The sequence below is a fragment of the Myotis myotis genome, unplaced genomic scaffold, assembly GCF_014108235.1.
Source record: "Myotis myotis isolate mMyoMyo1 unplaced genomic scaffold, mMyoMyo1.p scaffold_m19_p_32, whole genome shotgun sequence".
NCBI lineage: Eukaryota > Metazoa > Chordata > Mammalia > Chiroptera > Vespertilionidae > Myotis > Myotis myotis.
The window spans coordinates 1360979-1386121 of NW_023416338.1; the positions used below are offsets into that span (position 1 = coordinate 1360979).

General features: G+C 51.5%; 2 protein-coding genes across 23 annotated transcripts in view; both read right to left on the reverse strand.

The window, feature by feature from the left end:
- Nucleotides 1-11613: 11613 nt before the first annotated feature.
- Nucleotides 11614-15845, reverse strand: EPHX3 (epoxide hydrolase 3). Of its 2 annotated transcripts, XM_036302545.1 has the most exons (8): nt 15705-15845; nt 14601-15005; nt 14319-14404; nt 13893-14050; nt 13670-13798; nt 12665-12768; nt 12432-12568; nt 11614-12341 (listed from the first exon to the last, which is right to left on the reverse strand). In XM_036302545.1, exons 1-8 carry the CDS (start codon nt 15828-15830, stop codon nt 12116-12118), a joined length of 1371 nt encoding a protein of 456 aa, XP_036158438.1. In that variant the 5' UTR covers nt 15831-15845; the 3' UTR covers nt 11614-12115. The 2 variants fall into 2 exon arrangements, with proteins under 2 accessions (XP_036158438.1, XP_036158437.1); XM_036302544.1 differs by lacking the exon at nt 15705-15845 and having other exon boundaries at nt 11616-12341; nt 14601-15213.
- A 2444-nt stretch (nt 15846-18289) lies between these two features.
- Nucleotides 18290-25143, reverse strand: part of BRD4 (bromodomain containing 4) — an 88772-nt gene continuing 81918 nt past the window's right edge. For 9 of the 21 annotated variants that reach the window (XM_036302519.1, XM_036302512.1, XM_036302513.1 and 6 more), the window contains 6 exons: nt 24089-24673; nt 20938-21318; nt 20694-20824; nt 20378-20583; nt 20060-20300; nt 18290-19788 (listed from right to left, as the gene is read on the reverse strand). In XM_036302519.1, coding sequence (XP_036158412.1) covers nt 19720-19788; nt 20060-20300; nt 20378-20583; nt 20694-20824; nt 20938-21318; nt 24089-24673 — 1613 coding nt within the window. In that variant the 3' untranslated portion in view covers nt 18290-19719. The other 12 variants (XM_036302503.1, XM_036302504.1, XM_036302505.1 and 9 more) reach the window with 12 other exon arrangements.

Here is a 25143-nt window from a genome sequence, read left to right on the forward strand (position 1 = left end):
GTGGCATTAGGAAGGTTGAGAACCACTGCTCTATATCATTCTTCTTCAACTTATACAGACCCTCTGCAACTTGCACAAACCGGCAACTCACATGAACCCTTTGTGATTTTCCTAATTCCTGTTTATTTTCTCTTAACTTATTCAGAAATAACCAATTTTAGAACAATCTACTTTCAAGTCTGTATTACTGAAACCAGGTAGTTTCCTTTTGACTTAATTAGAATTCTCAAATCTTAGAAACCTTAATTTTTAGAAACAACTAAAAGCAAGCAATTAGTATTCTTAAGATTGGCAAATTTATAAACACATTTTGTAACGTTCAGAAGCAGGCTTTTTTTTCCACTGGAAAATGCACTTACATTTTTTTAAAAAATATATTTTATTGATGTTTTACAGAGAGGAAGGGAGAGAGATAGAGAGCCAGAAACATCGATGGGAGAGAAACATCGATCAGCCGCCTCCTGCACATCTCCTACTGGGGAAGTGCCCGCAACCCAGGTACATGCCCTTGACCGGAATTGAACCTGGGACCCCCTCAGTTCGCAGACAGACGCTCTATCCACTGAGCCAAACCGGTTTCGGCGCACTTACATTTTTAAGAGGCATAACAGAGATAACATAGCCTTGACCACTGTGAGGAGGCTGCAGAAAAGGCAGGGGTTGGGAGAGATGGCAGGCCCCGCAGCTGGCTGGCTTGTTCCTGAGACGGCAGCCGCGCCAGGGCTTCCGGAGATGAATTTAAAAGTACTATTTTTTTTCCTTTATATTGAGGTGGGGCACTGGACCCTGCTGCTTCCACAGCCTGCACAGGGTTTGGGGGTGATATTAATTACTCCCAGGACCACCGTAGCTCCTGGGCCTCCAGGAGAAGTATTTAGAGTGTTTAAAATTTTATTTCTACACATTTTTTCTTTTATTCTCTGGGAGGGGATTGAGATCCTTCCCCCACACCCCTTTGAATCGTCAAATTTATTTACTTTTTAAAATATATTTTTATTGATTTCAGAGAGGAAGGGAGAAAAATAAAAACATCAGTGATGAGAGAGAATCATTGATCGGCTCCCTCCTGCACGCCTGCGGGGATCGAGCCCGCAACCCGGGCATGTGCCCTGACTGGGAATCGAACGCTGACCTCCTGTTTCCTAGGTCGATGCTCAACCACTGAGCCATGCCGGCCGGCCGGGCTGAATTGCCAATTTAGATCTGAGTAGAATTCTTATGATGCAGCAATAGGAAAGCTTGCACGTAAGAGATCTTACCCTATTTACCAGACCTTTGGCAAAACAGCTCCAATTGCAAAACAGTAACAACAATTAGACAAACAGAAGGGAGCAAGCAACTATATAGCAATGTGGTTCCTGCGCCAATTTCTCTGAGCAACAGTGTTCCAAATTAAAACACCCGTCAAGCCGGCCGGCGTGGCTCAGTGTTGGAGCAACAGCCTATGAACCAGGAGGTCACAGTTCAATTCCCGGCCGGACCACATGCCCAGGTTGTGAGCTCAATCCACTGTAGCTGATGGGTGATTCTCTCTCACCATTGATGTTCTCTCTCTCTCTCTCTCTCTCTCTCTCTCTCTCTCTCTCTCTCCCTCCCTCCCTCTCTCCCTTCCTCTCTGAAATCAATAAAAAAATATTTTTTAAAAATTAAAAAAATCTGTTGAGACAATCTACAGGTATAGGCAATAAGAAAAGCAAAACAATACCCCCAAATACCAAAATCAAAGAAGCACTCCACCCAAATCCCACACCTGGGAACTGGGATTTCTCTTAGTCACGGAGCCCTGCCTACTGCCATGCAGCCCCTATTGATTCCTATGGAATCCCAAATTGTTCAAAAAACGCCAAATGGGGGGAGGGGGCTCCTGGTCATGTACACCAAACACTACCCAGTTTCGGAGTCCATCAACTCCCCAAAGACCTGTTTCTTTCACGAGCTAGGCATAGCATGTGGCCAGCACTGAGAAAGACTGAAGGACAGTCTCCAAGTAAAATCACTTGGCAGCTGCTAGGAGTTCCCAAATTCTCTCACCAGGTCAGTCAGCCACAGGCAGCCTGGAGAACCCCCTCCAAAGACCAGGGACTCACTGAGTGGGCTCCCACAACCTCCTGGCTGGCTCATCAACATTGTAACTGGAACCCAAGTTCGGTTGCCTGCCACCACAAAACCCAAACTCATTCGACAGATGCTAGTGAAAAAGGAAAGGGGTTTATTCAAGTGCCATTCATCTGAGGAGATGGGGGACTCTTGTCACAAAGCCCATGTCAACATCTCGGTGCAGACAGAGGTTTTTATGAGGAGAGAGAGACAAAGGCAGAACACAACAAAGAAATCAAAGGAAGGGGGTTGAAAAGATCTCTACATGCAGGCCAGTGCAGCCCATCCCAATAAGGAACTCAAAAATGGTCAAGTGATGGTCTAGTGTGTGTCACCCTGGTCTTGGTCATCCTGGTCCTACGTTTGAAGGTCAGCACATCTCCTGGAACTGGGATGACTGAGGATTGGAGTCTGTATCTTCTGAAGTTAATTCCTAGGATTCTTATACAAATATGCTGTTTAATTACAAGCTACATATTAGTCAGAGTCAGCATTTACAGAAACAATGTCAAAATAATAGTGGGGCCGGGTACAATTTTCTACGGTTACACTTCCTTTGCCTCTGTAACTTGTTTGCTAAGCCGGTTTCTTCTACAGATTACTTCTCCCACCACTGTTATTTTATACATAAATGTCCTCTTATCATTTGAGTCTCCTCTCTGAATTCTTTCCTAGGCGGAACTCAAGTGCCGAGGTTGCTGAACCCCGGTTCCATCCGACGCCATGGGTGTGACACCCGGTGTGGCTCCTGCCAGCCACGTTACGGTGTCATGACTGGCACTGTGTGGCAGGATTCCAGAGAAGCCCACCCAGGACCACCTTGCAGACCTGGACCAGTCCTAGGTACTAGCAGGGATCCATTGTGCCCCACCAGCTCCTTACTTGGCATCCGGTGGACTTGGGTGAGTTTCTTGGAATTCAGGAACTCTTTGTTTTAAGATAAGAGACTGGCTTTCTTTGAGCTGTTTTATTTTTTGAAATACTCAGGTTTGAGCTCAGGGTTAAGCGTGGAGAGACCCTAGGGCCAAGGCTATAGATAAGCATCAAGATAACTAAGGAAAGAAGAGAAAAAAATGGATGACTGCCTTTTAACTTTTCATTTGGAATTGCTTTCTGAGGGTCTGAACAAAACCTTTTGCTGGATAAAGGAGAGCCTAAACTCATTCAGTAAGGGACACCCAGAGCTTCTAATCTTCCTAGAGAAGGTCAACAGGCCCAGCTAACATATATAGATCACCAGGAATCTTCTCTGATTCCTTGGGGGTTTCCTGGTTTTAAAAAGACAACTCTGCATACTCCCTAGGGTCCCTGAAGCTGGGGAATGAGACCACCCTCACCTCCTCTACACTCTTCTAACCATCTTTATTTCCAACTTCTGTGAAAGCCTCAGGGATAACTTAAAAAGAACTCTCCCTTCCCTTTGAGGGGTGGCTGCTCTCTCTCCCAGGCCTCCTAAGGGACCAGGGCTTTGGGGTCATGAAAGGCAGGGCAACAGGCCACTGGTCCAACAACTGGAGACGAGAGTTGTAGGACGAGTTTTCCGTCTGAGGTCACGGAGATATTAGGCACTCCCCTTATGGACAGACACGATAGGAGAGACCTCTGGTAAGGCCGGCTAAGTCCAGAGGCAGACCAGCAGGGATGCCTCGCTTGGGACTAGCTTCGTGTAGAGTGAAGTCCAACTGTCTGAGCGGAGTGAGTCCATCCTTACAGTGCCCAGCCATCACTGTGACCGCTGTCGGGAAGTCTGCCCTCAGCGCATGGAGTGACTCAGAGCTGGTCACGGGTGGCACCCAGATGGCAGGAAATGCCTGTGGAATGGAATCCTCCTGTCTGAGCAGAGTAAGTCCATCCTCCCCATGCTGGCCATCAGGGGGGTCACTGTTAAGTCTACCCTCAGGGTACAGGGTATGCACTCCACAGCCCAGGAATTTCCTGGGTGATGGGAACCTACACCATTGTGGCTCTGACCACAGGACAGCCCAGAGACCAGTAGGGATGCCTCTAACTCTCAGCTGGGAATTTATCTGTCTCTTCATAGATGGGGAACCTGTCCACAGTGCCTCAAGATAACCCTTTGGGATGCATATTCGCCAACTGGGAGAAATCTGATCCTAAGTCCCTCAAGCTTCTTTATAATATAGCCTGGCCCCACTATAAAGTGAACAATGGAGAGGTTTAGCCGGTTAATGGCACCATTACGTTTAATACTATCCTGCAGCTAGACCTGTTTTGCCATTCCCAAGGGAAGTGACTGGAGGATGAAGCCTCCTTAGGTCAGTGTGTCTTTTCCATACATGCCAGCCTTCGCGGCTCTCAGAGTGACTCTCAGCTGTGTCCTGCCTGTAAGCGAGAGCTCTCTGTAATTGCTACAGAGCCTAAAAGAAAAATGTGCCCAAATGGAAACAAACACTCCAAAGATGGATGAATGAAACTGTCAGCCCTTTACCAACATTTGCCAAACATTGAGATATTAAAAAAAAAAAAAAAATGACTGTCCTTGTTTAATAAATGAAGTCTTTTCAGGGCCAGAGGTGTGTCTCCAGAAACAGTTCAAAGCCCACCAAATCTTATCTTAGCCATCTTTTAAAATGCACATTTCTGGAAGGTAATTGTTTAAAAAAATTTTTTTTTATTGATTTCAAAGAGGAAAGAATAGGGAGAGAGAGAGAGAGAAACACCAATGAAAAGAGGCAAGCATAGATCGGCTGCCTCCTGCATACCCCCCCGTGGGGATCAAGCCCAAAACCTGGCATGTGCCCTGACCGGGAATCAAACTGTGACCTCTTGGTTTATAGGTTGACGCTCAACCACTGAGCACACCAGCCCAGCTGGGAGGTAATCTTATTGAAAGAAAAAACCTTAGCCACTTAAGCAGACCAATTAACTCATTTCGGCTGTAATATATTGATTGCTAGACAAGCCGTAAGTTCACCTACTTTTGGCCTTTTATTATTTAAAAAAAAGCTTAAAAATAAATTTGGAGCTTTTAATGTCTTATATTTTATTAGAAATATGTCTCTTAAAAGCATGAGTGTGTTTGCCAATAGAAAAGTCTGTTTCTATAAAAAAAAATAAAATAAATAAAAAGCCTGTTTCTAAAAGTTATAACATGTACTTGCCAATTGAAAGGATACTAATTGCTTACTTTTTATTTTTAAATATATATATATATTTTTTAAATATATTTTTATTGATTTCAGAGTGGAAGGGAAGAGGGAGAGAGAGAAACATCAGTGATGAGAATCATTGATCAGCTGCCTCCTGCACGCCCCCTACTGGGGATTAAGCCCGCAACTTGGGCATGTGCCCTTGACCAGAATTGAACCCTTTAGTCTGCAGGCCGACAATCTATCCACTTGAGTCAAACCGGCTACAGCTAATTGCTTACTTTTTAGTATTAAGGTTTCCCAAGAATTAAGAATTCTAATTAATTGAAAAAAAAATTTTATGGTTTTGGTGATAGAAGGTATAAAGCAGGGGTGGGGAACATCCAGCTCCCGGGCCGCATAAGGCTCAAGAAGTCGTTTGGTCTGGCCCTGCCGAGGCATTGGGGGTGAGGGGTGAGTTAATTAAATTTGTTTGACCAAATATAGCTTGCTAATTTTTTTTTTAAATATATTTTATTGATTTTTTACAGAGAGGAAGGGAGAGAGATAGAGAGTTAGAAACATCGATCAGCTGCCTCCTGCACATCTCCCACTGGGGATGTGCCCACAACCCAGGTACATGCCCTTGACCGGAACCGAACCCGGGACCTCTCAGTCCGCAGGCCGATGCTCTATCCACTGAGCCAAACCGGTTTCGGCATCTTGCTCGCTAATTTTTAAGCTGATAATTTTGTATGGCCCATGAAGAATGTTATAAATATCCAAGTGGCCCTTGGCAGAATAAAAGGTTTCCCACTCTTGATAAAAAGTATGGAGATATATTTTAAAAGAGAGAGAGAACCCTAACCAGTTTGGCTCAGTGGATAGAGCGTCGGCCTGCGGACTCAAGGGTCCCAGGTTCGATTCTGGTCAAGGGCATGTACCTTGGTTGTGGGCACATCCCCAGTGGGAGGTGTGCAGGAGGCAGCTGGTCGATGTTTCTCTCTCATCGATGTTTCTAACTCTCTATCCCTCTCCCTTCCTCTCTGTAAAAAATCAATAAAATATATATTAAAAATAAATAAATTTATTTTAAAGAGAGAGAGAGAGAGAGAGAGAGAGAGAGAGAGCCTGGCTGTGTGGCTCAGTGGTTGAGTGTCAACCTATGAACCAGAAGGTCACGGTTCAATTCCTGGTCAGGGCACATGCCCGGGTTGCAGACTCGATCCCCAGTTTGGGGCATGTAGGAGGCAGTCGATTAATGATTCTCTCTCATCGTTTTATCTCTCTCTCCCTCTCCCTTCCTCTCTGAAGTCAATTAAAAATAAAATTAAAAAGAAAAAAAGTGAGTTGTTCTAAAGCTGGTTATTTCTGAATGGGTAAGGTTTATGAAAGTTGTAAAAAGGTTTGTGAAAGTTTTAGAAAGGTTTATAAAAAATCTTAAGAGGAAATTATATAAGTAAGCTAAATAATGAATTTAATTAAATAAATAAATTTAAAAATCAAAAGTAAACTAATACAGAGTTAGAATTTGGTTCTTTTTCACTCTGTTAAAAGGACAAGAATTTTCCTCTTGCTTTCCAAATACAGTGGGGCCTTGACTTACGAGTGTCCCGACTAACGAGTGTTTTGAGATACCAGCTGTCTCTCGGCAGATTTTTTGCATTGAGCTGACAGAGTAATTTGAGTTAACGAGCTCCCTAACGAGCTCCCTAAGGAGCTCGGTCTCGGAACGAATTAAACTCGTAAGTCAAGGCCCCACTGTACAAGGAGACTTATTTTTTAAAAAAATATATATTTTATTGATTTTTTTACAGAGAGGAAGGGAGAAGGACAGAGAGTTAGAAACAACGATGAGAGAGAAACATCAATCAGCTGCCTCCTGCACCCCCCCCACTGGGGATGTGCCCTCAACGAAGGTACATGCCCTTGACCGGAATCGAACCTGGGACCTTTGAGTCTGCAGACTGACGCTCTATCCACTGAGCCAAACCAGTCAGGGATCCAAATCCTTTTTTAAAAAAAATAAGTCTCCTTGCCCTACCTAACCGGTTTGGCTCAGTGGATTAGAGCATTGGCCTGCGGACTGAAGGGTCCCAGGTTTGATTCCAGTCAAGGGCATGTACCTTGGTTGTGGGCACATCCCCAGTGGGGGATGTGCAGGAGGCAGCTGATTGAAGTTTCTAACTCTCTATCCCTCTCCCCCTCTTTCTCCCTTCCTCTCTGTAAAAAATCAATAAAATTAAAAAAAAAAAAAAAAAAGAAAGAAAGAAAAGGATTTGGTATGCCTGGCTGGTGTAGCTCAATGACTTTAAATATATTTTAAAAAAAAATAAAAGGATTTTGAAAATTGTATTTTTCTCTCTACCTAATCCCTCCAGATTTTGGAAACTGGAGTACTGCTATTTTCATGGCAATATGTTTTTTTGCATGATTTCAATAAGCCCAGTTTCCAATTGTGGTTTTATTAACCAAGACTCTGACTGGAATGTCACGTCTGAGAGAGACATGCCTGGACTCTGGATGTCCCCAGAAAGCCTTAAGGAATAAAGACTGACGTTGAAGCCAATAAGTCCCTTGGAGAAATGGTCAGGTACCTTGCTTGGTCACATGGCAGTCTTTCTAGGTAAGCAACAAAGGATGCTTTCCTGAGAGATGGCAAGGAATTCACCCAAGTCTATACATATTTCAGACAAACTTGATGGCAACTAGGTGGCTTGGCTTCTTTGCCCTGAGGGGCTAATTAAAGGTCAATCATGGAATTCCAGCAAAAGATTTAAGAAAGCCTACCCCGGCTGGTGTGGCTCCATGGTTGAGAATGATATGAACTAGGAAGTTACAGTTGCATTCCCTGTCAGGGCACCTGCCTGGGTTGAAGGCTCGATCCCCAGTGTGGGGTGCACAGGAGGCAGCCAATCAATGATTCTCTCTCATCATTGATGTTTCTATCTCTCCCTCTTCCTTCCTCTCTAAAATCAATTAAAAAAAATACATATTTTTAAAAGTAAGCCTATTTAATCAGTTGCTATTCTTACTGTGTTTATGCAAACAATTGAAATTGGACTTAATACATAAATTGGTCTTAATTTGGCTTTTATTAAAAACTAGTGGCCCAGTGCATGAAATTTGTGCATGGCGGGGGGTTGTCACTCAGCCTGGCCTGCACCCTCTCCAATCTGGGACCCCTCGGGAGATGTCCGACCGCTGAGTTAGGCCCTGTGGGATCGGGCCTAAACCGGCAGTCAGACATCCCTCTCACAATCTGGGACCGCTGGCTCCTAACTGCTTGCCTGCCTGCCTGATTGCCACATAACTGCTCCCCTGCTGGCCTGATTGACGCCTAACTGCTCCCCTGCCAGCCCGATCGCCCCCACCTGCCCTCCCCTGCTGGCCCGATGGCCCCCAACTGCCTTCCCCTGACGAGACCCACCTCCTCCACATGAGGTGGCGGAGACGCTGGAACCAGCCTTCTCCATGCAGCAAGGAGCCACAGGACCCCCAGGCCTCACCACATGGAGGGGCTGACGCCCCGCCTCCGCTGTGTGTGTGGCCATCTTTGTGGCGGCCATCTTGTGAGGTCACGCGTGAGGGCCACCTAGGCTTTTATTAGTAAAGATGAGGGTAGTTTTAGGTGGGAAATTATGTTTCAATAGACTCTACAATACACAATTGTAAATATTAGATTCCAGTTCAATTAAAAGCTTTATATTTTTCACCTATAAACTGGACTGGATCATGAATTTTTCTAATTTTCTTAAATATTTGGCTACAACCCTCAAAACGGTTTCACTTTTCTCCCATCCTTTGACTTGGAATTAATGAGAATAAAAACATTTTTTCCTTCCACTGGATCATTTGTTGTAATTCTTGCCATTCTAGCTTTTGCCCCAATAATACTAAAAAAATTTTTTAACTTTTAATATATTTTTATTGATTTCAGAGAGGAAGGAAGAGGGAGAGAGAGATAGAAACATCAGTGATGACAGAATCATTGATCGGCTGCCTCCTGCATGCCCCCCACTAATGGAGCCTGCAACCCAGGAATGTGCCCTTGACCAGAATCGAACCTGGGACCCTTCAGTCCGCAGGCAGACGCTCTATCCTCTGAGCCAAACTTGCTAGGGCAAATACTAAGATTTTTAACACAGTTTGTCTCCACCATGTTACAAACCTACTCGTACTCAGGAATACCACCTCTAGACACCATCGTCACCTCCTTCTGTCATCAGGTCTCATTACCCCTTCGACAATGAGCAAGGATCTCTTAGCTCTGAAGGAAAACTTCATTCCTCTTCAGCAGGAAGCAGCTACAGGAGAGACCCCGTGCCCCTTTTCTCTGAAAGAATCCAGAGCCAACACCCTTGGCGGCGGGGGAGGGGGGGGGCGGCACACAGACGGACATGAGCAGAGCAAGGACGATGGGCCAGGTTCAGAGGGTCACTAGGGCAGCAGGCCCTGGGTGCCTCGCAAAGGACAGTTGTAGGGTGGGACCCCCTCCCAGGGTGACCTTCCTCCCCCTAGCATGTTGCTGGTCTTGCGGTTTGGGGTTGGACTCCCTGCCCTTTCCTCTCCGGAGGCCTCAGTTGTATTTCAGCTCCAGGCCCAGAAAAGCAGCCAAACCAGACAAGTTACAGCACAGCTGACACCAGGACCCGCTGCACTGAATAATGCCCCCCTGGAAGGACACACCTGGAAAGCTGCTGAATATTCTACTGAGATGTCCCCCTGGGACCTCCCCTAACATCTCCACCCTTAAAACCCTTAGGACAGAGCACCCAGGGTGCTCTCCCTCCCAGGAGCACGCAGGTGCCTTTCTCTTCCCCCTTCTCCTTCCCCCCAGGGGAGTCACCTTTACCTTCCTCACTTCTAAGGTCCAACGTCCCTTCCTTTGCCTCTATAACTTGTTTCCTAAGCCCATTTCTTCTACAAAACATTTTATTCATCTCTGTGATTTTATAAATTTTCTCTTACAGTTTTGAGTCTTTGCTCTGAATTCTTGCCTAGCCCGCAGAGTTCAAGTACCAAGGTTGCTGAACCCAGGTCCGGTCTGACCCCATGGCTGTCACACCTGGTGCTTGTTCCTGCCTCCCACAACAAAAGGATGTTATACTGGGCCTGGCCGGTGTGGCTCAGTGGTTGAGCGTCAACCTATGAATGAGGTCAGGGTTTGATCCCTGGTCAGTGCACATGCCCAGGTTGCGGGCTTGATCCCCAGTAGGGGGTGTGCAGCAGGTGACCCATCAATGATTCTCTCTCATTGATGTTTCTATCTATCTCTCTGAAATCAATAAAAGAAAATATATACATTTTTTAAAAAAAGGATGTTACATTGGAGACAAGGGAGGGCCGACTGGTGTGACCAACAGGCTGGCTCTGGCCAGGCAGGCCCATCCCAGAGATGAGAATGTATGTGTGAGGTCTGCTGGATCCCCAGAGAGATTTATCATGCTGTAGGTCATGGTACTGTCCCCAAAGGCCAGACAAAGGTTAGGGACATAGAGGCTGATGCTGTGACTAGTCTGAGGCAGGTAATCCACCCTTGACTTGTACCACCCTCATTGGGAGGTTGGAGCCTGGGGCCCCAAAAGTTATCAACAGAAACTGGTGAATTTGGAACAGAAGACTCCAAGAGCTGGAGAAGCAGGCCTCAGACCCTAGATGGCCATGCAGCCAGCTGGTCCCTTCCTGTGCCCAATCCAGAATCTCACATATCCTAGGGGAGCCAAGAGCTGTTTTCCCATGGACCTGAGACAAGATCCCAGGCATCTTTCCTAGGCTGCTGTGAGAGAACTTGACCTTTCAAGGCCTGGAGTTGGGACTGAATGATCATGGGAGGGTGCTGCCCATGGCCTAGCTGGAGAGGATTCTGGGCACCCATTTGCCTCCCCAGGGGTCATCCGTTGGAGAGGTGATCAGGAGCCAAGCAGGAGGCCCTCAGCACTAGGAACATCCTCATCAGCACTGTCTGATAGAACTTTTAAAAAAATATATATATATTTTTTATTGATTCAGAGAGGAAGGAAGAGGAGATAGAAACATCAATGATGAGAGAAAATCATCAATTGGTTGCCTCCCATATGCCCCCCACTGGGGATCAAGCCCGCAACCCGGGCATGTGCCCTATCAGGGAATCGAACAGTGACCTCCTGGTTCATAGGTCGATGCTCAACCACTGAGCCACACTGGCCAGGCTGATAGAACTTTTTATGTTGATGCCCTTGAAAGATGGCTAGTGTGACTGAGGAACTGAATTTTTAATTGTATTTAATTTTAATTAATTTGCAATTAAATCAAAGTAGCCAGATGTGACTACCAGTACTGTATTGGACAAAGCATCATTTATTTTTTATTTTTTTTAATATATTTTATTGATTTTTCACAGAGAGGAAGGGAGAGAGATAGAAAGCCAGAAACATCGATGAGAGAGAAACATCGATCAGCTGCTTCCTGCACATCTCCCACCGGGGATGTGCCCGCAACCCAGGTACATGCCCTTGACTGGAATCGAACCTGGGACCTTTCAGTCCGCAGGCCGACGCTCTATCCACTAAGCCAAACCGGTCTCGGCCAAAGCATCATTTAGCTGAAAACCCAGACTGGATGGAGATAGAAGCCAGGGACAGGAAAGTAAAAGTTTACTTTCAGGGTTTCAGGGTGCTGATTCTGGCAAGAAAACTGGGGCTCCAGGGAAGGGAGAGAGAACATAGCATTTAGCTCCACCAGAGGCAGCCCTGGTTTCCTGGAGTCAAAGTGCTTGCTCACAGGTCACACTCATGCCTGTGAGTCTACGGGCTGGTGTGCTCCAGGACACCCACAGATGCTCGTGTGTGCAATCTAGGAGTTCCACCCCTATGCATGATCCAAGAGAGCACCTGTGTATGTCCACGGTGCGGTCTCCCAGGTGCACGCAGGCCAGTGAGCAAGGGCCACTAGTGCAGCAGGTCTTGTAAGAAGGCCCACATGTATTGGTGCATTTCCTCAGGGTGGCTCTGTGGGATCCAGTGCCCCACGCCTGGCAGAATGTGGGCTTCCAGCCGGCCGGGCACGAAGCGCCTGCTGATGGCCCCTACCAGCCCATGCTCGAAGTAGGTGTCCTTCTCCCCCCACAGCAGCAGGGTGGGCGTGGCCAGCTCCTGGGGCTCCAGGGGGAAGTTCCTATGACCAAGACAAGACAGACAGAAGGATGGCTGCCCCCACCTCCTTACCCACCAACTCCCCTGAGCTTCTGCCTGGGCCTGGACTTACCTGAAGATGTTTCGGTAGTAATTGAGGGGCCCAGTGAGGCCACCGGGCTGTGAGAAGTCATAAAGGAAGGCCTCAAGCTCATTGGGGCTCAAGCGTGGGATGCCCCTCTTATGGTGGGTGAGGGTGGTCTTCAGGATCTGAGAACAAAGCAAGACTCTGGCTTCAGTGCTCCTCCATCTACCCAACCAATTGCCCTCCACCCACAACCGCCCCAGGCCTTCACTCTACTTCACCTGGAAATCAGACATGGACAACAACTTCTCGGGCAGCCAGGGAAGCTGGAACAGGAACACATAGTTGGAACGAAAGAACTGGCCAATGTGGCGCATTGAGTAATCTGGGGGGAGGGGAATGCAGACATGAGGCCTGGGCCTGGGGTGGCTCCACAGCCCTGCACCCCTATACCCACCCTGGTCAGGCACACAGATGCACCAACACTCAGGCATGCAACCGCTGCCTGTCTGAGCCTGTGAAGACACCCGACGTCCCCCTTTACCCTGGCACCAGCTTCCCTTCCTGCTGAGTAGTCACTGTGCCTACGGAATGGGGCACCTCCCTCTGCAGCTCCTGGGAGCACCCACATCCACTGGTGTGCTCTCCTGGCCCAGGCCTGCTTCATTCAACAAACGTTCACTGAGCACCTACTGTGTGCCAGGCCCTGTTCTAGACTCTGGAGACACAGTGATGAACAGGACAGACAAAACTCCCTTGCCCTCAGGGAGCTGACAGTCTAGAGATGGAAACAGGCAAGAAACAACAAGGGAGGGGGGTTGGGGGGGAGAGAGAGAGAGAGAGAGAGAGAGGAAAGGAGGGATGGGGAACAAATATTCAGCTATGACTACAATGCTGGTAATTAGAATAAGGTGATGTGATGAGCACTGGGTAGCCAGAGATGGCATCTTATGTAATTGTAGTTGCTTTCACTGTACCTATGCTTTCACTGCTAGAAGAAAGCCATTTAACTTCTCTCAGTTCCCCCAACTGGACCATGGGGATTATAACACTTTCATAAGCCTAGGTGGCTCCTTGTCAGAGAAATTGTCACCTGTAAATGCTCAAAATATGTGAGTTACTCCTAAGTGTACTGTCACTGATTGTAGATTGGGAGTGCCCCAGGGGAAGGGACCCAGGTTCACTGCTGACCCTCCAGCCCCAGGTGTGATGGACAGAGAAGTGTAGCCACAAACACATGCTCCTTCAAACATACACACCCCAGCATCCTGGACTCCCCGACACACCTTGGTAAACCGACATGGGGGCAGCACTGACCACCACCATCCGCTCAACCAGGGACGGGTAGTAGATGGAGAAATTCCAGGCTAGCAGTGCACCCCAGTCGTGGGCCACCAGGATACACTTGGAGTAACCTGTGGGGTCAGAGGAAATGGAGTGAGTGACATGCCAGGCAGAGGTGAGTCAGGGGCGGGGAAGCCCAAGGCTGGGAGGGGGACACATCCCCACCCAGGCCCAGGATGACATCCTGGATGTCCGCCGTCAGCAGGTCGACAGTGTAGGAGTCCACATCCCTTGGTGCATCGGAGGAGCCGTAGCCACGCATGTCCACGGCCACCACGTGAAAGCGGCTCTGGAACTCCCGGAGCTGGTAGCGCCAGGAGAACCTGTCGGGCCGGCAGAAGAGGAAGGGAGGTTGAGTCAGGGTCCCCACACCTAGCAGAGGCCTATCCCGGGCAGTGTTAACCCAGACTCATTCCTCTTTGTCTTCTCCCTTGGGGCCTCCTAGACACCTGTCCCCCAGCGCCTCATCTGAGCCCTATATCGGTTCGCCCCAGTCTACCCAGCCCCGGTCCTGCCTCCTGGGTACCCTGGTGGTCCGAGTTCCACCTCCCCGCAGCCCTGTGCACCCAGTCTCCTGGGCCTCAGACATACCAGTTCTGGGGAAAGCCGTGCAGAAAAAGCATGAGGGGCCCGTTGCCGCGTCCAGCCGAGACATAGTGCAGGCGCAGGCCCGAGCTCTGGGGGAGGCACAGTCTAAGTAAGATCTGGGGAGCCCCTCTTCCTTCTGTCTGAAACCCTCCCTTCCAACACCCCCCTGCCCCCCGCACCGGCCTTAGGTTTGGATTCAGTCATTAGCGCTCAGCTCACGCAGCCGCAGCCCCGCCTCCCCGCCGGCTCGAGCCCCGCCTCCCCGACGGCACCCGGTGCGCTCACCTTGAGGGTCAGGAAGCAGTGCTCCCCGAGCTCAGGGTCGCTCAAGCAGACGGGTGCCGTGCGCCGGGGGAGCCCGCAGCAGCCGCGCCGGGGCCGGCACAGCACGTGCGTGAGCGCAATGCAGCCATAGACCGCGGCGGCCACCAGCGCCGCCGAGAACACCAGGCTCCACATGAAGGCGCGCAGCAGCTTCAGGGTGAGGCGCGACGGCGCCAGCAGGGCCGTCACCACCAGCTCGGGCATGGCGCCGTGTCCTGGGACGACGGTGCTGCCGTCGGGATCCTCGGCCCGGGGCGCGAGCAGCAGCGGCGAGGCGGGGTCCGGGCTGCGGAGCCCACCGCCTTTAGCCTGGGGCCCCTCCGTGCCGTCGGGGTTTGCGGAACGCGCGGAGAGAACACGACTTACCTGAGTGCCAGGTGAACACCTACCTGGGCGCGCTGGCCACAGGGAGCCAGACTAGGGTGCCAGGGTGGAGCCTGCGAGGACCAGGCTGCGGTGGGTGGGGAGGGACCTTGGGGCGAGGTGCGAGGAACTAGAGCGGTGGGCGGGGCTTAACATGTGGGCGTGGCCTAGGGGATTCCCGCAGCAGGTGGGTGAGAGTTTAACTCCAGAGGAAGATTGAAGTCCTGCAAGGACAGAGGGGGGGTCCTGAGTGGAACCGGGGGAACCTGGAGCGAAGGGGCGGGGAACTGAAGGGCAGGTATGACCTACGAGCCGGAAGGGCGGACCCAACCTGGTCCAGGAGCCTTGGAAGGGTTGTGGGCGTGGCTTAGGTGTGTGGGCGGAGAGAAGGCGGAGCCCAGGGAAGGCGGGGTCTAACTGGGTGGAGAAGGACGGAGCAAGAAAGCTGGGCCAATGAGCTGGGGGCCGGCCTTGACCCAGGCCAATGAGACAAGGGGGCGGTGCCAGAAGCCAATATGGCGGGCCAAGCGAGCCCAGAAGTGGGAGGAGGGGGCAGCCTGCGCCACCGCAGAGATTAGGAGGGCGGCTGGGGCTATTGCTGCGGCCTGAGGAGGCCTCAGGGGTCCCCGGCCGCCATCTCCCGGGAGCCCCCCGCCCGGGAGCGCGCGACCCACTTTTCGGCCTGGCTCCAAGCGATCTAACAGCACCTTCACCCAGCTCTGGTTTCAACGGTGGGTCCTGCAGCTGCGACCCCGCGCTAGCCTCCAGTTGGCCCAGTGGGCCCTTCGGCCCGCCCCTGCACAGCGGTGATTGGACTCTGGCGGTCATTTTGACGTGCAGGCGACAGGTCCCGCCCGAGAGCCCAGCCGCAGGTGCTGCCATCCGGGCTCCGCAGCCAGTGGTGGAGGGGATACTCTTGTCTCCTCGGAAGACCAGGCCCGTTGCGTCACTGGGACTGTGGCCGGAAGAGGAAGTGGGCCTGGGCCGGGCACGAGGCTTCTTCCTCCTCGTTTTGCAACCTTCCCCCAAGATCCTGGGTATTTCATGGTCCCTTATTTAATCCTTATAACAGCCTTATTACGTGTAAGTGCTGTGATCACACCCCTGCATCACAGGCCACGAACCTGCAATTTGGGGATTAAGTCATTTGCCCAAAGTCATACAACTGGCTAAGCAGCAATCCAGGATTTTGAGAAAAGCAGCAGCCTTGAGCTCCACCTCCTCGCCTTTGGCAGCCATTGGAATGCTTTTGGCTTTCTGTTGGTATCGTGGGCACCTCAGTCTGCTTATGTGCCTACTTCTTATAATAAATTTCAGAGGGGAAGGGAGAGGGAGAGAGAGAAACATCAATGATGAGAGAGAATCATTGATCGGCTGCCTCCTGCACGCCCCACTGGAATGTGCCCTGACTGGGAATGGGACTGTGACCTCCTGGTTCCTAGGACAACACTCACCCACTGAGCCACGCTGGCTGGGCTGGGCCTCCTTCGTCATTATCAATTTGGGACATTATCCACTGAGTCATGTCACCACCACTGGACGTGCTTTTTCCACCTGTAGTTTTTCTACTGGTTCCTCTAATCTGAAACACTCCACTCATCCCTTTTTGTCATCTCTCACCCTCCCTTCCATCTTCCACTGTTAATCTTACCTTTGTATTGTCATTGCTAAACATTATACTGTCCTGGGACCATAATTAAGTCCCTGGGTTGCTACTTAAAGGGAATAGTGGTTTATATGGTTCGGCCTCAGTAAACAATGCACTCAGTCAAGTAGTTGTCTGTGATTACACTGCCTGTATTGTACAAATGTTTGTTTTCCCTGCACTTAACCTTTCTTTTCTTGCATGATTAGACTGTCATAGCTTTAGTTTCTTTTACATTTTCTATAAAATCAATTCTCTTGACCACTTGACAACCCTGATATCCCTCCTGAGCTCTCTAATCTTGCTGCATGACTGGTGGGTTTTGGGGGACATTACTTCTTCCTCTGCTACTAGTACACAACACTGACTCTCACTCCACCACCCCTAACCCTCAGCTCTACCGTCAAACAAAAAGACAGCAGTAGTCACAGGAGAGTAATTTTATATTCAGTACAAATGTTTATTTTTGCAATGAGAACTGCACAAAAAAAAAAACCTTTAGTATATAAGTGAAAAGTCTACGAATTCCCTTCTACAAATGTCTAAAGTGTTTAATACAAGTCTCAGATTCACTGACATAATTATTGGCCAAGCGATCCGTGCATACAGTACAGTGGGGGCTTGTACACACCTCTCACTCTTGTATAGGACTAAGATTTCTAGTACTGTGGGAGGGACTGGGAAAATGGCCAGAGAAATTAAATAGATCCAAGTTCTAATTATACCCAGTTAGAGAAACACCTATGAGGGAGGTGTGGAGAGGGCTATGGCAGAATTCACTCTTTAGAAGGAAGGGGGAGACAACCATTTCTCCAGCTAAATAGTCGGACTTGGCCTGGGGAAGTGTCAGAACAGAAATGAGGGAGGGTGTGGGATGAGATAGAAGCAACCCCAAAGAACCAAAATGTAAGTCATACTTGAACCAGCACAGTGTTTATGGGGAAGAGCCTGGAGGGTGGGCAGGGGCGCAGGAGGGGTGGGGGGCGGCTCTGGCTGGATGCCAGAACTGCACTTCTCTGGGAGGTTTGGGAGATCCCAAACACAATACACCATTAAAAGGGGATGTGGATTAATAAACAGTGCTAGCAATGTTTCAGCGTGTCTCTGCACACATATAAATGATATACTTTCATCTTTCATCCTAGGGGCTGCTCCTGGGTACCCAGCTTGCTTTGTGGCTACTGATGGGCACACAGACAAGGGTGGCCAACTGGTGGACTTTCTCTGGCTGGAATGTGTGGGTGTGCATCTGTGTGCATGTGAGAGAGGATCCTAGTTGGGAGGATGTACACTTATCTAAGAATATCTGGTTAACCCTGAGCTTAAATGAAAAGAGTTAAGTAGAGGGAGACAAAGTGGGAGAAGTGACCCAAGTCCCCTGGTGAGTAGGGGACAAGGATGTAGGAGAATACTGTCTGGAATCTGGCCAGGTTCCCTGGAGCACACCACCACCTGTCTAGGAGGGAAGAATGGGTACCTGGACTCCCTGTCACAGCTTCAGCTTGGGATGGCAGGGAAAGACCATGGGAAATGGGCTAGATGGCCCCTGTGGGAGTTATATAGACATGATTTGGGGTCTGGAGACTCCTGGGCCTACCCTAAGTAACAGGTGGTTCACAAAGAAATGTCAGGGAGACACCAGCATTAAAAAAGAGAGATGTGTTTATTCCATGATCAGTACAGACCAAATGCATATTCACTGTATGAAAGTCAAACCAGTCACTGACTCCAGAGTATGGCCAACACTGAGGCACCAGTGTTGTGGTGTAGAGTGGGTTATCATGGCACGTGTAACCTCACCAAGGGCTCCAATTATAAAACTTAAAAAAAAAAAGTGAGGGAAGTGCCCGCAGGTGGGCACTGAGCGGGTGCCAGGCCAGGAGCCTCTGCCTCAGTCTGTGGCCCTGGCACCCGCTTGTCCCCTGGCCCGACCCTTCCTTTTCTGGTAAAAAACAACTCAAACAGATTTGACATTAAAAACAAAGAAGCCAATGAATGGGGTTGGGAAAAGAAAACACAGCTTTCTGGTTTTGTAATTAAAAATAGACTAATAAAGTTTGAAACTGAGTACAATGTTAGGCAGTTTTTTTGTGTGTTTTGTTTTGTGGGTTTTTGAGGTTTTTTACACCAGTTTGGTGGAGTCACCAACAAACTTCAAACAAGGATATGCCAACTATGTTTCACTATACAGCCACAGTCACACACTACCCACAGCGCAGTGGCAGCTGCTGCCCAATGAGGAGAGGATTACACCATTTCAGAGATAAGCAGTGCCATTGTGTTTGGAGGAGGAGAATTAAAAATAAAATAGAATCCAACAAAAAATATATATATAGAAAAAAAAACCCAGAAACACAGGTGGGAAGGAACTGACTTTGGTTGGTGGCCTCACTCACCAGGCGAGGCTGGCCCACACGCGCGACAGTCACCTCGCTCCGGATTGCCATGGACACACACACCTCCACGGCACTATTCCCTTTTGCACAAGCAAACACTTACAGAGAGCGGCTCTTGATTAAAGGCTTGTGGGGGGAGGGCAGGGGTGGGATCTGTTCAAGGCAAAGTCAGTGCCAGCAAGGGGGTGGACCGGTGCCCTCTTTTGCCTCCAGCTCACTTGGGCCTGTCCTGCTGTCCTGGGGGCAGGCATCTGAGGCTGGGGTGTGGGGAAGGACTCCCGGCAGGCAGGACGTCATGAACGTCATGTTCTTGGGGACAGAAAACCAGTCACGGTGGCGGCAGCAACGATGTCCTCTGTATACTGTGTAGACATTTGGCGGAGAGTAGGGCCTCTGCCCGCACGCGGGGACGCGGACTTGGGTCTGGCCGACACTTGCTCATAGTGAGACGTGTTCTGAGCTGATGTCCTGTGAGGGTGACAGAACGTCCGGCTGGCTGTAAGGCAGACGGGCTCTACAGTCCTTAGCTGCCCGTCAGGCCTGCCCTGGCATAGCATGCACAAGGGCCAGGCCCAGAGACAGGTTGTGGATGCTGCTCCCGCCTCCGCTGCCACGCGTAACACTATGGAGAGTCATCTTTTTGCCAGAAAATCAGTCAGAAGTCACCTAGGTGCTCTCAGAAAAGATTTTCTTCAAATATTGACAATAGGTCACTCTGGAAATTCATGTCAATGGTAGCTGCCATCTGCAGGAAAGAGGAGGGAAGAGTCAGAGAGTGAGAGGATCCCCACCCCTCCAGCATCGGCAGTTTCCTTAGGGCCCATTCCCTGGAACCTCAGAGGCCAACTGGTGTGGACAAGCAGGTTCCCTGCTCCAAGCACACATTCGAGGGTCTCTCTGCCTGCCCCCCTTCTCAGAGTGATGCTCCTGCCCCTCTCTGGGTTCAGGTCCCCTTTCCAAACTCCTCCAGGGTTGTACTCCTGCCCTGGGGTTCCCCAGCAGGGCCCCTGACTTACCGCTTCCCGGCGCCTTCGCTCCTGCTCCCGCTTTCGGGCCAGCTCCCGCTGCTGGTCCAGCATAGACTGGGGCTGGGAGCTCTGGGCCTGGGGGGCGGCGGCAGCTGCAGCCACTGCAGCCGCTTGTTGCTGCTGCTGCTGCTGCTGTTGCTCCTGCCTCTGCTGCTGCTGCTCCTGGCGCCGGCGTGCCTCCTCGTGGGCTCGCCGGGCCTGCTCCAGTGCGTCCTCGTCCTCACGGCTCCTGAGCAGAGCAGGGCTCCAGGTCAGCCTGGGGCCTGGGGCGCCCCAGGAGCCCCCGCCCGCGGAGCCCGCGCCCACCTCATGCGCTCCTGCCGTAGTCGCTCCTTCTCCTTCTCTGCATGTTCAGCCTGCGCCTTCAGGGCCTTTTCCCGTTCCTCTTTCTCACGGGCAGCGCGACGGAACTGCTCAAAGCTGTCACTCGATGACTTAGCTGTGGAGGATGGGGTGGTGGGGTGCTTCTGCACCAGGCTAGCCCAGGAGCCCATGTTCTTGATTTTAAGGTCCTGTGAGGCAGAGAGACCACCGGGTGGGTGAGGGGGCCCTGCTGCCATATGGACACCTCCTTGGGGTGAGGGTGGGGAGTGAGGTGCACTTGTGGGCCCACAGACCCTACCTTTTTAGGGGCAACTGGTGTTTTCGGCTCCTGTTTCTGTTTGTCCTTGTCGGGAGCCCCTGCTGGGGGTGCACTCTGTTCAGGGGGCCGGATCACAGGCCTTCCAACGTCCACGGGCTTCATCTCAGGCCCTGGAACACAAACAGCCTGTGGGCCTGGATCCCCCATGGGGCAGGCGTGGCGGACTGGCCGGCCAATAAGAAGCTCACATTTAGCACTGGCAGAGAGTGGACGGGACACTCACGCTGGGGCAGGTGGACGGGAGCCTTGATGTTCTCTGGGTGCTTGGGGGGCTCCGGCCGCAGCGAGGGGCTGAAGGGCTCGCTGCGGATGATGGGTGAGTGGATCTTCTCCTCCTTCACCACCACCAGGGGCTGGGGCTGGGACTGGACCACAGAGGCTGCACGCAGCTCCTGGGACGGCACAGGCATGGCGACCGGTGAGGCAGGCAGGCGGCCTTGGCCTTGGCCCGTGCCTGGCCCTGGGGGCCGAGGCCCAGCCCTGCTCTTTACCTGCTTCTTCGGCTGGACACTTTGCTGGGGTGGCGATTGGTGGGTCAGGCTCTGGAACTGTTGCATCTGGGGGGAATGTATCATAAGCGGGGAGGGGGCTTCACGGAGGTGACCTAGGAAAGGGGACAAGGAGCATGTCAGCCAATTGGTGTGGAGGCTGCTAGTCCTGGGCCCAGTCTGGTCCCCCAATCCAATCGGAGCCCCACCAGAGGGGCCCGCCACATGGGGCCTGTGGGCCTGCTCAGTCAGGCCCCAAGCTCAGAGTGGAGCAGGGCTTTGTGGAGCTATGCACTCAGTCCTAGTATCTAAAACCTGTATCAGAATCACCAGGAAGGTTTGAGAAGTGCATAACCTGATACATTTGGTCCCAGGTGTGGACTGGGCCTGAGTACTTTTTAAAAGCTCTCCAGCCTAGCCAGTGTGGCTCAGTGGTTGAATGTCAACCTATGAACCATGAGGTCACAGTTCGATTCCTGGTCAGGGCACATGCCCAGGTTATAAGCTCAATCCCCAGTGTGGGGTGTGCCGGAGGCGGCCGATCAATGACTCTTTCATCATTGATGTCCTTCTCTCCCCCTCCCCACCCCCTCTCTCCCTCCCCCCCCTCCCCCCTCCCTCCCCCTTCCTTCCTTTCTGAAATCAATAAAAATATATTTTAAAAAATAAAAAAGCTCTCCAGATAGTTCTGTGGCAATCCTTGGGTTAAATGCAAGGCACATCAATAACTGCACAGAATAGGCAGCCTGGGTCCTCCTGGCTGTCCCGGGTGGCTTGGCCTGCCTGCCTGCAGCTGCTTCAGGCCTAGGATAGCCTGGAACTGGCCTGCACCACAGCAGTTAGGGAACAGGTCCTGAGCTTGTGGTTCCTGTAGGAAGTGGGCCAGTCCACCGATTTTTATCCCAACAATGGGAGGGGCGACCTAGGCAGCCACAGGGTACAAATACCCTATACAGGGCCGGAGCTCGAAAAGCCCCACTACTGGTCCCTAGGAGAGGTATAGCTAGGCACTGAAGTCTGACACCTTAGCTTCATTGCTGAGGTAACAGCCCTAGATCACAGTGGGCCAGCCCCTCAGGACTGGGCAGGTGGAGTAGACACCAAGTCCTGCCCTAAACTTTCCCATCCACCCTAGCAAGGGTACACCCTCCTATCTGAATCCTACATGTCTTGGCCAGCTCCACCAGTGTCCACAAAAGAAAGACAGTGCTCTGCAGTGCCTGTGTTCCTGGTCCTTCCTCACATTGAACCACCTAACCCAGGCTCTGCGTACCGGCCCTGCCACTGACCTGCCTCTGTCTGCCAGCAGACACCCTTGGGCAGAGGTGCCCATTTTAGTGGGCCTAGAGTTGACCCACAACTGATTCCCCTGCACTCTCTCTAGAGCCAGAAAAGCTGTTTGGAGATGACATGATAGCAAGGATCAGCCTTGTGCCTATGCCTTGGCCCCCAGTACCAGGTGGCTGGTTCTGCCAGCCTAGGTGCTAGGTGACCTTTGTCCAGGTCTGCCAGCCAGCCAGCCATAGTCACACAATTGTGACAGCCTCCTGCCTGGGGAGGCTCCCTTGAGAACACCTACAGAGGTGACCGGGGCAGGCTCTTAGGCCTACGATTTGTAGGAATCGCCTGCCAGCTGGTGGCTTCCTCCACCAACACTTAGAGGGGCGGCCCAATGGTGGTGCCTGAGACCTGGCTCAGCACCCAAGGATGCCTGCTGAGTTCCTTAGGATTCCAATACATTGGCCTTAGACACAAAGCCCTAGGTAGGTTCCAATCCACATCACTCCCTGGCCATGGGAGCTGAAGGTGAGATGGACCAGGTGACCAGAGGGGACCTGTCCCACCCCCACTGCTGGCTCTTCTAAAGGCATCTCATCACCTATCACCACCCACTACTGGAAGCCTGGCCTTGCTCACGGATGGGAAGAGGCACAGCTGCATGGCTGCCAGGACCAGCACCCGTCTTTCCCAGGGAGGACAGCCAGCTGGTCTTGGCCCAGGGCTGCAGCTATCTACTTGGTACCTGGCAGCTTTTGCTGGGTTTAGGAGCAGTCACAACATCGTTATGGCCTGTTCAATTTGTGAGCAGCAATGCTGCACCCCCAAGCCAGCATTGGTCTACACTGCCAAGTCCAGGGACCTCAACTCTGACCCTTGCATGTCAGTACACCATGAGGCATCGATGCCACATTGCCACACCAGGGTTGGCCAGAATGCTTTGTTTACAGACATTTAGATAACAAATGCCCAAGAAAGGCAAGAGGGATGGCCTAATCAATGCTGTGGAGGAAAATAGGGCAGCCTGGACCAAGCAGCAGGAGATAGGAATGGTTTCAGGGGAAGGTGGGAGGCACACTACCTTTGATCTTCAGCCCAATTCTCCCCGACATGATCCTGGCTCCACCAGATGGGCCTCATGACACCAAGAGCAGAGCACCTATTCCTGCAGGTTCTCAAACAGCCCCCACTGCCCACACCTGCCCCTGGATCTGCCTGGAACTTAACCTCCCCCACCCCCATCTGTTAAACTAACTGCTGCTCATCCTCTGGCCACCTCCTCCTGGAAGCCTGCTCTAACCAGAGGTGGATTGGGTGCCTCCCTGGGTTCTAGGCTTCCCACCTAGCAGGAATCATGATATACTGTAACATTCTTGACTGAGTTCCAAGAGAAGGGCCAGTGGGGGCCTTATTCTCAGCCATCTCAGCTTGCAAGCAAGACATACCTGATAGAGACACTACAAGAAGTACCCACACCATGTCAGCCAACCCTCTCCAACCTCAGCCTGAAGCATGAGCTGACCTGCCTGGCTGCTCAAGGACAAAACCCTGGATCCAGTCCCAGCCCCCCTGGGTTAGGGTTAGGATTAGAAACCGAGGGCCACTTACTGGTTGAGTAGGGGTCCGACTTGTGGTGCCGGGGTGAAGGGTGATGCTGGATGACTTGCTGAGGCTTGGCGGGCTGTGGTGGGGGTGGCTGCTGGCCCTGGGGCGGGTGAGGGGGCTGTGGGCCTGGGGGTGGCGGAGGCTGCTGGATGTGGGTGGGGAACTGCATGGGCTGCATATGCACAGGTCGGGGGGGTGGCTGGTGCTGTGGCTGTGGCTGTGGCTGTGGGGGTGGAGGAGGAGGTGGTGGCTGCTGTAACTGCTGCTGCACGGAGGGATGAGGCGGGGGTGGCAGGGGTGGCGGGGGCTGGGACTGCACCTTCACGGAAGGGAGTAGAGGTGTGGGGGGCTGCACCTTCTGCAGCTGCTGCAGGTAGAGCTGCATCTGCATGGAAGTGAGGGGTGGGGTGGGTGGCTCCTCTTCCTCCTGCAGCAGCACTTGGGGTGGCTGGGCCATGGGGGGCTGTGGGAGCAGGGGCGGTTGGGCCAAAGCAGGCGACACAGCAGGGGGCCGGGCAGGCTTGGGGGGCAGGGCGGCAGCTCGGTTGCTGGGCCTCGATGGCTGCTGGGGCAGCGCGTTGTGCAAAGCTAGAAGGACACAACAGTGTGGCAGTGAGGCTCCCGTGGTCCTCAGCCTGGCCTTTCTACTCCATCCTGACCTTCTACCCATCTCTGGCAAGCACTCTCCCCCCACCCTCCTCAGGTTCTCACCATCTCCAGAATAAAGCCCTCACCAGTACTGTCCTGTCAGGTGCCCTGTGCCTCCCACCTCCCTCCCTTCTTCCAGCCATTCCGTCTTCAAGTCTCAAAGCAGGTATGTCCTGAATGCTGCCATCTGACCCTCCTATCTGGGATGAGTGTGTGTCCCCCCATTTGTAACTGAGAGTTACAGAGGGGTCACATCTTTTTTCACCTGACAATGCCTGACCCAGCACAACTGACTCATTATCTTCTGTATCAAAGCACTAACTTTCTGCAAAGGCTATCCTGGGGTATCTTGTATAATTTCCACAATGGCCCTGAGAAGCTGCTGACATCCCCTTCGAGACAACTGAAGC

Bases quoted from the DNA above. Each gene is read 5' to 3' on its own strand.
- EPHX3 (XM_036302545.1), bottom strand. From the start codon at position 15,830: ATGACCGCCAGAGTCCAATCACCGCTGTGCAGGGGCGGGCCGAAGGGC. The intron at 15,006-15,704 runs GTTAGATCGCTT...CCTGGCACTCAG, and splicing joins CAGAGCTGGGTGAAGGTGCT to GTAAGTCGTGTTCTCTCCGC. The intron at 14,405-14,600 runs GTGAGCGCACCG...TGCCTCCCCCAG, and splicing joins ACTGCTTCCTGACCCTCAAG to AGCTCGGGCCTGCGCCTGCA.